The following is a 16,715-nucleotide window of genomic DNA, read 5'->3' as shown; positions in this document are numbered from 1 at the left end:
AGGAGAAAAGGTAAAATGGAATGGGAATGGAAGCGCGGAAGGGATGTGGAAGGAGATGGCAGAAGTTATTAAAAAAACAACAAAAGAAAGATTTGGTGAATCTAAAGGGATATGACCAAAAGACAAGGAGTCTTGGTGGTGGAATGCGAGTGTACAAGAAAAAATAAAGATAAAAAGGGAGTGCTTTAAAGAGCGTCATTTATGCCGCAATGCAGATAATTGGGAAAAATATAAGGTGGCTAAGAAAACGACAAAAGTGGCAGTAAGTAAAGTAAGAATAAGAACATATGAGGGTCTCTACCAGTCTTTGGGCACGAAAGAAGGAGAAAAAGGTATATATAAAATCGCAAAAAGTCGTGAAAGAAGAACGAGAGATTTGGATCAAGTTAAGTGCATAAAGGATAAGGTGCTGGCTCAAGAGGAGAAGATTAACGAAAGGTGAAAGAGCTACTTCTACGAGTTATTTAATGAAGGACATAAGACTCTTTCGAGTCTTGGTCGATTATGCACAAGAGAAGAAAATCAAAACTTTTCTATCGAAGGATTTGAGACTTCGAGGTAAAAGAGGTTTTAAAGCAGATGAAAAATAGTAAGACAGTAGGACCTGATAATATCCCGATTGAGATTTAGAAGGGTTCTGAGGGAAAAAGCATCAATTGATTAATCAAACTTTTTAATGAGATTTTAAGGTCAAAGAAGATGCCTGATGAGTGGAGAAAAAGCACGTTGGTACCTATCTACAAGAATAAGGGGGATATACAAAGTTACAGAAACTATAGAGGAATCAACCTCATGAGTCATACCATAAAGTTATAGGAGAGAGGGTGATAGAACGGAAGTTGAGAAAAGAGACACAAGTAATAGAGAACCAATTTGGATTTATGCCAGACAGATCCACCACTGAAGCGATATACCTGTTAAAAAGAATGATAGAGAGGTATTCTAGTAATAAAAGGAATCTACATATGGTGTTTATTAATTTGAAAAAAGCGTACAATAGGGTGGCAAGGGAGGTCTTATGGAAAGTTTTAGAAAAGAAGAGATTAAGGATCGCATATATTCGTGCAATTAAAAATATGTATGATAGGGTCATAACTAGTGTGAAGACTCAAGGTGGTGTGACAGAGAAATTTTCTATTGGTATAAGATTACACCAAGGATCATCCTTTAGTCCATACCTTTTCACATTAGTTTTGGAAGTACTCATAGAGCACATCCAAGAGCTTGTGCCATGGTGCATGCTTTTTGCCAATGATATATCGTCCTTATGGGAGAGGCAAGGGAAGACCTAAATTAGAAGTTGGATTTTTGGAGAGAAACTCTAGAAGTGTATAGTCTGTGCATAAGCCGTAGCAAGACGGAATATATAAAATGTAAGTTTGGTCTGAGAAAGCAAAATCCTAATATAAAGTTGAAGATTGGAGAAAACATCCTACGAAAATTTAAAAGTTTGAAGTATCTTGGGTGCATCTGGCAGAGATGAAGATGTTAAGATGGATGAATGGACATACATGATTGGATAAAATAAGGAATGAAAATATAAGGGAGAGAGTTGGAGTAGCACTCATTGTGAAAAAAATAGTAGAATCGCATCTCGAGTGATTTGGACATGTAAAAAGAAGACCAACAGAACACCTAATCAGGAAAGTAGATAAAACGGAAGATAGACAAGGGGTAAAAGGTAGAGGAATACCTAAAGACCATCCATGAGGTAGTCTAACGAGATCTACATGTAAACAGTCTCTCTGTAAACATGATACATGACAGAATTCAATGACGTCGTTAGATTCATGTAATCCACCCCATCTAGTGGGACAAGGTTTTGTTGTTGTTATAAATAATAATAGTAAATCTATTATTAGTTAAAATAGTAAATAATTTATTGTTTTAATATAAGATCTTGTGTCAAAGTCTTAGAGATGTTAAAATGTTTTTAATTGATACATATATGAATAAGGGTCTTTAAAAAAAAAAAGTGAGTATACACTAAACCCTTCACAATTCCCATTATCTACAATAGATTCCTAAGTTAAATTTATCTGCCAAAATCCTAAAAATTCTGTTAAACAAAATTAACCCTACAGAAAAACTAGATTCATTACTCTTCTATTGTATCAATAATGTCCCACATTTAAGATCATTAAGGGTATCATTGAAAGGGAAAAAAAATACTACCTAAATATTACAAATAGACAAATACTTTGATTTTTGAATCATCTAGAAGTGAAAAATATAACATGTAACTTAAGAAAGGGATAGGAAGATTTGCTATGTAATTAATTGAGCCTAAAGACTAAAAAGGCCTACAAAGGGTGCTGCAATAGAGAGGATTAACACTAAATTACCATTAGAAGACACATAGAAGTTAACACAATCCGAGAATAGCATACAATACACACATCATGAGGAACTAAGTCTCTCCCATAAGACTACTAAGTTCTGACCTGTTTTAAGGTACATTACACTTCCAACAACAAATTACACTAATTCAAGACAACATGAAATATCCACAAAGATGGGATAACAAGAGGTTCTATTATATTTGGATGGCCTTTAAGGCCTTTTTCTTACCACTCTTTTTGGCTGATCCTGCAGCTCTCACTTGTGTCAAAGGCTTAATCTCCTCAACAACTCTGAAAATGTTGACATCCAAGATCAATGTGTTGTTCATCAGGCCTCCGGGTTTGAAAACACACACGTCGTACTCTTCCAGGTTGTTATCCAGGGTAAAGCGTTTCCACCCTCCGCTCAGTCCTCCGGTGTTTCTAGGGTTATGGTAGCTGTATTTTGCAAGCCATTCGCTATGAACCACACGCAATATAATGTCTTGAGTTCGTGGAGGGATATGTTGCAGTATCCACTTATTCGGGAGCGACTGGTAACAGCAAAAGATAAAACAATTAGTAGCAATAGATAGAGTAAAAATCAATCGCACCCAGGTCTAAATGGGATCTGTTTTCATTTCATTTTTTCCCCTTTGTTCTTTAGAAATTGTTGGAGAAAAAAAGCTGAATTCAATGAATATGATAAATCATATCTTTTGTTTCATATTTTCCTTCACAAAATCTTGGAAACCAAAAACATTAAAATATAAAAAGTGAAAACAGAAAAAAAGAGGCCCAAGTTTCACAAGAAAAGAAGGCTACTCAGGATAGTATATATTAAGACCAAAGTTTAAATAACCGGTTTAGTATTGGGATAAAATTGAAAGCAAAAACTCATGGCACATTAGAACCTAAACCAAAAACAAATCCTAACAAGGAAAGTTGAGGAGGCAAATTATTACCACGAAGAATCTCTTATAAACATGCGTTGGTCGCATGACAACACAGAGGCTGTCATCGGTACATGCTGCCTTAGCCATCTGAAGGGTACTATTCATCTCTTCTTCAGTGACAGGCCTCCTCTGTGAGACATATAATTCATAATTCCCACCCTCACTTTTACCCGCAGAAACAGGTTCAGGATCTGCATCTGCATCTGCATCTGTTAATATGAGCAACAGTAAGGTATCATATCATAAAACAGCTAAAATATTAATTCACATTGAAATAAACATTTGCAAAGAACCTAATTCTCAAGAAAGAGCAGCTGTTACTATTCGGATGGTTTAAGTTTCGCCAACGCCACTTAATAGGGTAATGCTTAGACAGATGTCGTATAGTTTTGATATAATACTCTGGTTAAGTTTCAGACTACAAGTCTACAACATACACTTGAAGCTACTTAACCAGTACTAGGTATGGATATGGGAAAAGGATATGAAAATTTTGCAAAAATTAGGATACTGGTGTACGTACAGAAGGATATAACATAAATAAAAATATGAAATCACAATCCATAATGTAACTACATCATATAATATACAGGCATTTTTCTAAGATTCAAGCAAATTATCTAATATACATAATATAATATACCATATTTGAAGGGAGATTTGCTTCATTTAGAAGTCAACCAAAGTCTAATATTTTAGAAAAACTAGTTTGTGTTTCAAACAAATGCTCAAGTCATCGACTTGATAGAGAAAATAAATGCAGTGCTCAACTACTTGAAGTTGGAATTGCTAACCATTTGAAACTTTGTGACATTTTGCTTTTTGAAGATATAATATCCATAAAATGAAACACAAGGTATTCTGTTCTTATTTGAAGAGTAGAACTTTACCGATTACCACGTTTGCTACTTCCTTATGTGCATTAGATGTTTTTGTCACCCTTACTGGTCTCCGCTTAGTTTGGAAATGGTTAAAAGCTTGAGTCGGCTTCCTAATCCTTTTACCAGTAGTGCGGGTGCGACCTTCTGACATCGTCACTCCGTTAGCATCAACTTCAACACCGGCATCACCATCTACATTAACAACTTCTTTAGGGGTGGAGAATTCAACATCGCCATTAAAATTTCTTTCACTAGGAGGTTCGGTGCGTACAGGCACAGCGTCTGGCACTGGGAAACTGTTAACATGCACAGATTTCTGAGGCGATGCACATTCTACACCAGCATTAGAGTTCTCAGTGTCTTTTCTCATTGTCAAGCGTCCAATCCCATTTTCTGGATTCCCGTTTCCGACATTTCGAACGAAATAAGCAGCAGCCTTCTCGCAGAAGTTCTTCCCATCGAATATTAGAACATCGAATGTTGATTCACCATTGAACTTAAATACCAGGAAATCATTCTCTATCAAGGAGTGATCTTTCACAAACTGTTTCCAACCGTGTGTGAAGTACAAGGTATCTTCTCTTGTTGTCAACCCTATATTCCACAGGGCACCACCAGGACCTCGAAGGCTCACATTTTCTGGCAGCTTCTTCTTCAAATTACCATAAAATGCTTTGGGAAGTGCCTATAGTCAAAATTTAAATTCCAGCTATGAGAAAAAGAAGACAAGAAAAAAATATGTTGCTTATTAACATTGGTACAACACCAACACTTGTGCTTGGATATATGCCGAATTTGCGAAAATCCCCTGAACATGAATGAATCGGAAAGCAACAAAAACTTGATTCAGGTTAACAGGTATGGGAGGGCCAGATCTTGTCACTCCATTCAATGCAAGGGAGCAAGATCTTGGTGTAGGCAACATAACTCCAAACACAATGTAACTCAAACCCTAAACATTTACCACTACATATCTCAAGTATAGCTAGTGATTGAATAACAACCACCAAAATAATTATGCATGAACAACCCACATATTATTTTCTACTTCTCCATTTTATTACTTTCTTTTGCTTTGGTTCCTCCTTCAATTAAAAAGATCCAAACATTGTCACCGTTCACAGTGAGGATCATAGTAAGGGCGGAACCTACAATGATGATGCATGTTTTTCCTCTACTACAATGCAAGCTCAAAAACACAGAACTCTTTCAAAGCAAAACAAGGTGTTTTAGCAACTTGGAATTTCAGAGAAGTAAGGGAGTGTTTGTTTCAGTTTATTTAGCCAAAAAACCAAAACAAATAAATAAATACTTAAAAAATAATCAATTTTTCTTTCTTATATTTGGTTAAATTAAAAAAAATCCATTTTCAAACTTTTTCAATTATATAGCAATTTTCTAGTTGTAGAATCACTTTTTGCAGAACCTAAACAACATTGAATTAAACAAAAATTCTTTCTGCAGAACCGAATCACAAGCCCTACATTGCAAATAACATAGTTGAAACAAATTGAAGGGAAAAAATTAATCAATAGAGCAAAAAGGGTATGCAGACACCGTGCATGAACTAAAATCCCCAAATTCAATTTCCCCCACACCCCACAATTAAAAATCACTCATTTCCTTACACAGAGTTAAAAGGGTATGTAATTTTCGTTGATTTACAGGCGTGAGGAAGAAGATGCTTACAAGATGCTGATTATAAGAGCTGGGCATAAACTTTGCGAAATGGAGGAACTGAAAATGGTTCCAATAAATGTCTTCAACCCAAGATCTGTTGTGATGGGAAATCTCTGATCCTTCCATGATCTGGATTCTTCAGCTCAAAGAAGAGGAAAGTTTGAGTTTTGATTGAAGAAATAAAGAGGGGTTAACGGGAATTGTTCACAGTTGACAGAGCTGAGAAGCAGAGCTTAGAGGGGCTCAAACCCCAAAAACCAAAAAGGTAGAAACACGTGACACCCTAGCAGAATAGTGTTAGTGTAAAACCCACCAACATAAACACAAGACGTTAAATTAAATGATGATAAGGAATCTAATTCAATTCGAATCGATCGATCAAAGCGGTGTGCGTGTGTATATTGTGTAATGTGTACTAGAAAGTAGAAAAAGGGTTCCCATTTCGAAATGCTACCGAAATTATAAATATTCACTTTTTTTATAAAATAATAATAATAATAATAATAATAATAATAATAATAATAAAAAACTTGAGATTAGTTAAGATGGTAAGAATATTACATTAAAATAAAAAAATTATAGATTTATTTTTTAGAATTAACAAAATATTGTGGAACCTTTTAATTTTGATATGGGATAGCAGCTGGTGTATAGCAAAGTTATTAGGGTGTAGGGTGATTGACGCCGCTGTGATGGAATTGTCGAACAAATCGGACCGTCTGATGAAAGAAAAAGTAATCGAACGATACACAAATTGAATCGTCCGATTTACGTATTGAAAACACGTGGCTTGCATGCAGTGCTCCCAGTGTTGGCACTCTCAAGTCTCACCCTTCTCACTATCCGAAACCCATTCCCTCAACTCCACTTCTCTCTTTATTTTTTTCATTGTTGGATCAGCAAAGAACAACACCACCAACAAATTTAAAAACAATATCTAGAAGACTAAAAATAAAATAAATTAATAAACCGAAATTTTATATTATTAATTATTTGATTATTTAGATTATATAAATTTTTATTATTAAATATTTTAATTTAATAAAAATAATAATAATAGATTTAAGTAGAAATATTATATTAGATTTATACGTATAATATTATTGGAAAATTATCAGGTGTACCCAGGAATATCGGTGTTCCAATTATTTTAACCGTTGATTTTAATTAATATATATTATATATTTTTTTTTAATTCAGATCAACGGTTAAAACAATTAGAACACTGATATTCCCGGTACACCTGATAACCTTCCAATATTATTATTTATTGTTAGAAATATCAGTTAGTATAATAAAATAAATTTAGAAATTTTTTGAATAATTATTGAGCTAATTGTTATTATAAATATTCACTGATATTTTTGCTTATTTGTGTTTGGATTTGTGTACTATTTTTTACGCCAATTTTAAGTTATTCTCAACTCTTTCCAATTGCAAATAGGTAAAATTAATTACTATCTGCTTTGAAAAAGTACAGCACATTGTATTTTAATTTTTACGATAAAAATTAATTAAGGGATTGTCTGATGTCAGGTGGCGTAACTGGGAACGTGCTGATCGACCTTACAGATTTCATTCTCTTGCTTACTTTAAGAGGTCGTTGGATGATCTATAAGAAGGACAAGTATGTTGTAATAAATAAGTATTTGTTTTTGTTTAACTGTACTATTGTTTTGTGTGTAATTCTCTTTTACTTTCAATATGTCCAGTTTGTTTGAGAAGTTTATGGTGTTAATCGCATTGAGATAGACGTGATTTTCGTTGATATCCGTCAACATTCAGTTATTTGGAGTGTCACGGTGCCACTAATATCTTTTGAATGCGTTGAGTGGCCTGCATCCAATAGATTGATGAGACAGTTTGATTTGCCCCAAGGTGTTTCTTATCAGGAGCGGGATCTAAGTGAAGCACATGGCAAAGTATTGACTGGTCCTAAGAATCAAGATTGATCCGTTATTCACTCTTTTTAGATGATGCAATGGATAAATCGGTATAGTCATGTTCTTGTTACGTCTCTAGTGCCTTCACAACATCCTTTAAATATTTACATGTATTGGTATCGAAATTTATATAGGGTCCATTTGTATTTGTCAGACCTTATATTTTAGCTACATTTCAGCTAAATAAATAACTATTAAATCATAAAATCTATGTATAAATCATAAATTATAATTCAATATTTGTTGTTATCCAAATAAAAATATAAATAAGTAATCAAATGTTATTTACTAAATTAAAAAATATACATAAACAATTACTAAATATACATCAATAGGTAATTATTCTATTTTTTAACTAAATAAATAAGTTATCCATTGCTATTTAATAAATTAAATTCCATATATCACATATGTTGGTCATATACCCTAATCAATCTATAATATTAAGCTATCATACAAATGTGCAAATAACATACCTGTATTTACATATTAAGGAAACTTTGGTGCATGCATGACATCCAAGTCCAACGAGCGTATGAAAGTAGGTTCCTCAAATGGATACTAATTTGCTAGTGCATTTACCATATCTGCTACATCTGTCTCTATAATGTCGTCAGCTTGATCCTCGTTTACACCTGCATCAACGACCTCATAATTACTTTCAAACTCCTTCTCGCTTTCACCATTATAATCTTCCAATTCAATATCTTAGTCCGCTTCAAATTGCTCGAACTCAATATACAACTCGATGAACGATACTCCTGACCGAGTTTCAATATACACTGAAAATATTTATTGCATGCTCGCTTCATCGGTTACATATTTGGTTTGAAATTGAACGAATCCGCTAAATACAAAAATAGGATATCTGCACAAAATACACTCTCCTAGATATTTGAGAATCCATTTTCTCACAAATCACACTCTTTAGTTTTTCAAATGATAATGTGAATGGAATAACAATATCTAATGAATTCTCACATACAAATTTCACTCCTTTAGATTTTTGTAACAAAATTTGTCCATAATAATATAATTTTAACATAACTCAATCATCTATGATAATATACTCACATTGAACACTCTCAACTTTGATTATTTTTTTTTTTGAAACAATGGAAAGGAAGAACAGAGAAAATGAGTTTTCGAATGATGAATATTTAGAGACGAAGAAGAAGAAGAAGAAGTGGAGACTTCGGCTAAATAACCAAACAAATTGGATGGTTCGATCGCCTTTTTACCATTTGAAATTTTGAAACAACTCAAATCGGACCGTTTGATTAGCGTTCTAACGAAATTAACAAAAATTTCATATGCATAAAATCAGTGAGTCCAATTTCATTATGTAAAATGTTGATCGTTAATTGCTCCTCACAAATCGGACCGTTCAATTTGTGTTTCTCTCTCCCCTCAAAAAAATAAAAAAAGTCCAAATTTTTTACCGTCAGTTACAAAAAGATAGCGCCATCACAACTATGTATTACCTCCTAACCTCCCATAACACACACATGATTTTTATATAAAAAAATGAGCCAATAATTTCTGATACATTATATGGTAAAAGGTATTTTGAGGAAAAAAATTGTATACTAATTTCTTTTCATATCTCCAATATATAGCAATAGATTTTTTTGTGGAATTTTTTTATTTTTTGTTATTAGTATATCTCTGTTTAAAAAAATTTGGGAAAAATTAAAAGTTATAACATGGAGTGGAAATAAAAAATATAGTTTTAGGGTTTGTTAGTTTGTATTTTTATTTTTAATATTTTGTATGAAAAATAGAAAAAATAACAAAAAATAATTTTTTAAAAATTTTTATTATCTTTCTTCCTCACAATTTTCTAAAAAATATTGGAAATAAAAATAAAAAATAAAAACTCAAATTAAACAATTCCTTTTCTTTAATCCTGCTATCTTTTTTACAAAATATGTAAAATAAAAATATTAAAAAGTATATACAAAAAAAAAATGTAAGGTAGACTTGCCTTATTTTGTTGGTATGTAATGGAGGCAAAAATTAACAAACATGCGCATACATACACATATGTATATATAAAATATAAAATTTAAGCATAATTATGTATATTAATCTAAAACATGTCAGTTAATATATGAAAGTAACTAATACAATATGACTTAAAAATAAATTTATAATTAATTTTTTCATGTTTTTATATTATGTAAATATTAAATAATAATTTTAATATTATTTATACAAGGCCAAAATAATATATTGCATATACTTTTTTTTAGTATAATATTATAATTAATTTTTAACATAATTAAATTTGTTGTATCTCATTTGAATTTAAAGATAATATATTCAGCTTTCATCTTTTTTTTTTTATCGTTAATTAAAAAACTGCAAATTTTTTTAGATAAATAAGTAAGTAGGATGGAATTATTGTATTTTTACTTTTAAGGCACCAAAAAAAGGTCATTGTATTTTTTGTTAAAAATAAATGGTTAGTTAAACGACAAAATAAACTACTAAAATTTATCTAGATAAAAACATTTTAATATTTAATATGTGAGTAAATTTAAAATATTTTTAACAATAAAAGTAAATAATTAAAGTAATGGGGCATCTATTATATATACCCCATATATTAGTAAGTGGGACATTTGCCCTCAGCCTCTTTTATGTGTGTCCGTCGATGGTTATGTATGATTGATTTATATGTATATATACATTAAAAGATAACCATCACATCAGCCATATATTTTTACTTATGGTATTCTATATATTTTTAACATATGTTTTGAGCTTATATTTTATATAAGTAACTTAAAACTTACTAGTATATACATAGCATGACCATTCTTTTTTCTTTTGAAAGGGTTTTTGTTAAGGAGATGAGATCAGATGATCAATTGATAAAAGGAACATTGCTAAATCATATTATTTGATATCAATTTTCTTTTTAACATTGCTATTTCTAAATTTAAAATCTTAAGCAACTTCATAGTTATAGTATCTATTAAAGAAAAAGTTGAAGCTTTTAATGGATAAAAAATTTATATTTTCTATTCTTAAATGATTTAACGGGCATTGCTACTCCTTAGGACCACTTTTTAATTTAGATATGGAAAAAAAATAGTGTAGGATGCAATTATAGAATGTATGAATGCTTTATGCAGTTATGGTGTCAAGAAACCCTCCAATTTATGTTTAAAAAGTTAAAAAAATTTGCAGCACACAAATCGGGTCCTATTTGTGTTTTAGACAATTAAAAAAAAATTAATATTAAAATTGGATCATTCAATTTTTGTTTTTAAAATAAAAAAATTAAAAATACAAATCAGATCCTCCAATTTTTCCTCTCACACAAATCAGACCATCCGATTTGTGTTCTTAAACTTTTTAATAAAGAAATCAGACAGTCCATTTTCTTCACTTCATAGTTCAGAAAAAACTGTCCCCACACTCATATCTAGCACCACCCACTTCCATAATCATGCACAACACACATAAAATTTACATATCCAAAAAAATAGCCCCTTAGGATACTCTTTAATACAATATCTTTTAAAATTATAAAAAACATTTGCATGAAATTATAGTATTCCTAATGTTTTTGCATGTCTCATATCTCATATAGTCTCTGAGCCAGTCATAGTTGATATTTAACAAAATTTAATGACTAGAGAAAAGAAAATGTAAATGTTTAAGTGAGAATCATAAGATTCATAACAGAATAGTACAAGGATGGTGAAATGGCAAATTGAATACTCCTTGTGGCTCGAGATTTTAGGAATTGAATTTGTGGCAGAAGGAATCAGAGAGATTGACTGATGCTATAACACATTAAGATAGTAAATAGTATTCACCAGTCTTCATGATTCTCCAACACAAGTTTGATTACCACTTTTGAGAAAATGGAATCTAGTGGCACCAATTATCACAAGATGGAAAACTGGAAAAGTTGTTGAACACAGCATCAAGCAGAGATATATATAGAAATGATTAATCTTCTTAACGAATATATGCCTAAAACTTCTACTTTAGACATCACACACGTCACATGTATTAAAAGCACCTTATAACCTGTTTAAATTACATCACATCATTGTACGTGAGAATTTAAATTAGAAAAACCTGTAAGAAAAAAGTGAACAATAAAATCTCTTTTTTTTTTGTGAACTTCTTTTAACAGTTTTATACAAAATGCTGAAAACAAAAAGCATCATTATCAAGAGTTATATTGCTGATACATGATTATGGAAGATAATTTAACCATGGCCAACATAAGAAAGCAACAATTAACTTATAAATCAAGACCCCATCGATATGGAATATGATTAAGCAATGCATAAACTATTTTCAGAAAGACAAAATCAAACAATGCTAACCTTGATTACCTGAATGAGACCAATATTGCATGAACCCAGGGACAGTGATACAATAGTTTTAGATTATGACATAATAGGCAGCAATTAATATAGTCTAATAGGCAATCACATTGAGAAGAACTCAAAAGCAATGGCATAATAAGCATTACTAATAATATATTCTAATATGAAATATCTTGGGGTGATGATGAATTGAGATGTGAATGGTGAAGTGTTAAACATATACCACTAAAGAGTACAAAATTACTGAAACATACACTACATGCAAAAGATCTTTTTGCAACTCTCACCATAAAAAACATCTCCATTTAAAGATCAACTTATCTGTCTCACAAACAAGAACGTTAGCAGGTAGATGGAACGTTGGCCAATAATCTATTAAGTTTCACTTGACCATTTTGATTTTCAAGCCCCTCCTTTCCCACCCCAGATATATAAACCCGCATCTCACCCTGAGCAACAAGTTCGAATATGCATGTGTCCCCAAAATTGATGTCATTATCGCGAACAAAGGCCATCCATCCACCACAAAAGGTATGCACCGTTCTGCCTTTTGCGTCCGGTACAGAGTTCACAGTCCAACTTTCACCTCTTAAATTTCGAAGAATAATTTCTGTTTTGTAGGCTGGGAGATGTGCAGCAGAGAACTGGTATGGGATTTTCTACAATGTGACAGGTATTCATGGTTTAGCATTGAAATCAAATGCATGCTCTATAAAAGAACATGTGAAAGTGGAAGCTAAATGATTTTGTAGAACTCACCAAAGTGTATGATCCACTGACATTGAACTTCTTCATGATTTTCACAAAATTAGGAAAAGGGGATGTAAAGGCTTGAGCCACTCTTTGTTCATCGAGTGCAAACAACATTCTCAAACCAGCATTAGCTTGTGAGCTTAATTCATCTTCAACACGATGCCTCTTCTGAGCAGCTGTCTCTGCTTATAGTTCAAATATAGTTCAAAATGCAACATGATGTCATGATATGGAAGGTAGAAACTTCTACAAATAAAAATTTAAAAAATTTAAAATAATCATAATTAAAAAAAAAGTTCAGCATTTACTCTAGGAGTTGATTATATCCCTTGTACTCAAGAAATAAAACAAAGTCCTAAATGTTTGTTGTAGAAACAGAAGATAAGCAACTACATTAAATTAGCGTTGAGAAGGTAACCTATTGGACAAATGGAGAAGAAAAAAACTTACCCAACTTTTTATTGGCAGCTTTAGTCCGATTGCCAAGCCCCGTTTTCTTAGAAGAATTTGATCTTTTACCAGATTTCCTTAATTCAATGGAAAAAGCAGCTTCTTGACCAACCTTTGACCGCTTTTTAACTGATTGATCAACGTTTATTACGCTTTTTGGGTTGTCTTTAGGATTCACTGACATATATCTTGAAGCTTTATGGCAAGTGATAGCATGTCCTGCACTAGGGTTACTTAAATCTGGTTTCGCAACCGGGTCTTGTAGATCTTTTCCACCTCCAGCAATACGAACAAGTAATTCACACTCATGCACGAGTTCAAAAATGCAGACATCTCCAACCTTTATGTTATTGCCGCGCACAAAGGCCATCCATCCTCCGCAGAGAGTGTGACTTGTATGCACTCTTGTTGATGGCACAGAATTAACAGTCCAATGTTCTCCTTTCAAATTATGGAGGATAATCTTTATCTTGCAGTTTGGGAGATGTGCCATTGAAAATTGATACGGGATATTCTGCATTATCCCAATCAGAAATCAGTATCAAGAAGAGTTTTATGTGTGTAAAACTTACATCCACATTATATATTTTCATGCATATGGTTAGAGAGAAGTAATATTTGTAATTGTTAAAAACTCAATTTCTATAATACATTCTACTAAAAACCTTCTCAAATCAAGAACCAGGGAACGTAGCAACCCACCAGAGTATATGAACCGCTAACGTTGAAGCTCTTCATGATCCTTACAAAATATGGAAAAGATGAAGTAAATGATCGAGCTACTTTTTTCTCATCATGTGCTGCTAAGTTTGATAGTGAAATACCATTCAGAATATATTGATCAGCATCTGTATTGAATTGAACAATTCAAGCAAGCAAGAGTTTAGGATTTTATAGAAGGTACCAGTTCATCATGCAAGATTGGATTAATTTTAGTAGACCTTTTCTGTGTGACTCAAAATAAATAAATAAAATTAACTTTACCTTCATCTTCATTGCTATTCCCCACATGAAAAGGCAATGGAATGTCATTAGTTGAACATGCTCTGGAAGTTTCTTCTTTTTCTTTGAACATACTAATAGGTTTTACTAACTCATATTGCAATATGTCTTTCCCAACTATACTCAGCTTAAGTTCTTGGTTGTCGGCATTGTTGCCTCTCATTTTCTTTGTAGCCCCTTCAACAATAACATCCAGAGAGGATTTCTCACTCCTATCTCTTTTGTGACCTCTTATATTATCAAAGTTGCCTGAATTTTGACTGCATTCAGAATTTAATCCCAGTTTTTCACATTTATTCTTGTCAAATACTTGCACGGTGAAATTTAGGTAACCTTCATATCTGAAAACCAACAGATCACCGCATTCCAGACGATGATCTCCCACAAACGATGGCCATCCCTGATGGAAGAACATATCATTTTCCATCTTAATTAATTGAACTGGCCAAGATTTTCCACTAGGGCCTGTTACTGAAACTAAGCCATCAGCCCTACCCTGCAAGTGATGAATGAATGCAGCAGGAATTTTCTGCAACAAGAGAATTCTCTTTCAAACATCAAAATCCCAAGAAGCAATGCAGCAATATAAATGAGATGAACCAATTTCATTCCTCGCTTAGAGACAGTGACACTGGGAACGTAGGAAGATATTAAACTGTGAACCACTACAACAGAATTAGATAACCGCTCTTGCAAAGGACCACTTTCTACAACAATACTCACAAAGGGTCACTTTTTCAGAAAGTTTAGTACTCCGCAGTATCCACAAACACAGACTAGTTTCCCAGCATCACTTTCAATATATGAGCTCTTTTTCTCTTTCTTTGAAAATGCATAAAATATTTTTTGTGCATACAACATACTTTGTTAAATCATAATATATTGCATGCCAGTATATTATTAGATAAGTCAGAATTAGCTAGGATTTCACGCATTTTACATAACACTTGGTATCACTGGGTAACTTATGATGGTTTCATACATTTCATAACACTGAGTATAATTAGGCAAATTATGATTTTGAAGCTTGAAAACATGCAATTACAACAACAACAACAACAACAACAACAAAGAGAGAGAGAGAGAGAGAGAGAGAGAGAGAGAGAGAGAGAGAGAGAGAGAGAGAGGAATTTTACCAGCTTCTCAGGAGTGGAAGAATAAAACTCATAGAACTGAGGCTTTCTCACATTCAAGTTCCCTTCACAGCCACAGCTCTCGCAGGCCATTCACAAAAATCAAACATTCAATTCACAATCCCTAGCTCTTTCTTCTTCTTCTTCTTGTTAAAATTCAAGCTACAATGTTGATCTTTCTCAACATCAATAACCACACACAGCACCTGAAAAAGGAAAAATAAAAAATAAAAAATCAGAAGACGATCAAAGCTAATCTAGCCAACTAGAACAAAATGCGAACGATTTACAGAAAAACGAATAGAAATCAGAAATATATATATATATATAAAAGAAAATTGCATACCTTAGGTTCCAAAGCGAAATTGAGAAACCCTAACACGAAGTGTGAAACTGTTTTTTCTAAATTAAAAAAGAAAAATTCTTCCCTTTTGGGAAATCTATGGAGCAACCTTGAGTTTGGTCATTTCTCTTTGATTATTTCATTGTTTTTCATTTGGGTCTCGTTCGTAATCGTATGGGGTATGCCACAGTCTATACTGCTTCATCGAGTTTTTCTTGCCTGCTATTTTGTAAAATGCAGTGCAGGCGCGTGTAATTCACTTCAAATGAAACGACGACGTTTGGGTATTGGCAAGCATGCATCATGCAGCAGGGGCGCGTGAGAACCAGGTTCACTGTGCCACGTGGAGGTAAGTAAATGGAAATGTAAATGGTTCATCAGCGTCCTATGCTACTGTAGCAGGTTTTACTGTACATGTAAAAAACGAGAAGGTGAATGTTTAATTTTAATACTAGTGTTATTTTTTGAACAATTTACTTGAATAAAATAAAAGAAGGAAACGTTTGCTCAAATATAACAACTATAATTTTTTTACTCGCATGTCTTGATTTATTATTATGTAAATCGTGGTAGGTAACGCTTTATAATTTATATATAAACTGTTGTACGCTAACATGGTTTATGATTGAGTAATAATGACCATAAATTACGATAGGTAACCACGACTTACAAAGACAAAATTTAATCATAAAACTCTCTAATCTATCACAGTTTATGAAGAGTTATGTAAATGCAGAAACCTTTATTAGCTGTCACGGTTTATGAAGAGAAAAATTCTATATATATGAATGAGATTTAAGCTGTTAAATAGGAGCATTATCACAATGGCAAGTGAGGAAGAGAGTTTTCTTGTCTTAGTACATTACTCTTAGTACATTACTCTGAGAAAATTCAA

At 32.5% G+C, this 16,715-nt stretch overlaps 2 protein-coding genes across 3 annotated transcripts; both read right to left on the bottom strand.

Moving 5' to 3' along the window:
• Nucleotides 1-2,321: 2,321 nt before the first annotated feature.
• Nucleotides 2,322-6,173, bottom strand: LOC130935536 (B3 domain-containing protein REM16). Its single transcript, XM_057865323.1, has 4 exons — nucleotides 5,848-6,173; nucleotides 4,168-4,843; nucleotides 3,287-3,486; nucleotides 2,322-2,875 (listed from the first exon to the last, which is right to left on the bottom strand). Exons 1-4 carry the CDS (start codon nucleotides 5,962-5,964, stop codon nucleotides 2,537-2,539), a joined length of 1,332 nt encoding a protein of 443 aa, XP_057721306.1. The 5' UTR covers nucleotides 5,965-6,173; the 3' UTR covers nucleotides 2,322-2,536.
• A 6,081-nt stretch (nucleotides 6,174-12,254) lies between these two features.
• On the bottom strand, nucleotides 12,255-16,004 carry LOC130936579 (B3 domain-containing protein Os01g0723500-like). Of its 2 annotated transcripts, none has more exons than XM_057866671.1 (7): nucleotides 15,824-16,004; nucleotides 15,481-15,683; nucleotides 14,327-14,873; nucleotides 14,045-14,190; nucleotides 13,343-13,856; nucleotides 12,899-13,077; nucleotides 12,255-12,798 (listed from the first exon to the last, which is right to left on the bottom strand). In XM_057866671.1, the coding sequence occupies exons 2-7, from the start codon at nucleotides 15,568-15,570 to the stop codon at nucleotides 12,481-12,483; spliced, it is 1,794 nt and encodes a 597-aa protein (XP_057722654.1). In that variant the 5' UTR covers nucleotides 15,571-15,683; nucleotides 15,824-16,004; the 3' UTR covers nucleotides 12,255-12,480. The 2 variants fall into 2 exon arrangements, with proteins under 2 accessions (XP_057722654.1, XP_057722655.1); XM_057866672.1 differs by having other exon boundaries at nucleotides 12,899-13,074.
• Between the last annotated feature and the right edge of the window lie 711 nt (nucleotides 16,005-16,715).

Source organism: Arachis stenosperma, chromosome 6, assembly GCF_014773155.1.
Source record: "Arachis stenosperma cultivar V10309 chromosome 6, arast.V10309.gnm1.PFL2, whole genome shotgun sequence".
Classification (NCBI taxonomy): domain Eukaryota; kingdom Viridiplantae; phylum Streptophyta; class Magnoliopsida; order Fabales; family Fabaceae; genus Arachis; species Arachis stenosperma.
The sequence above is the reverse complement of the archived record's forward strand: the minus strand, read 5'-3'. Positions and strand labels throughout refer to the sequence as shown.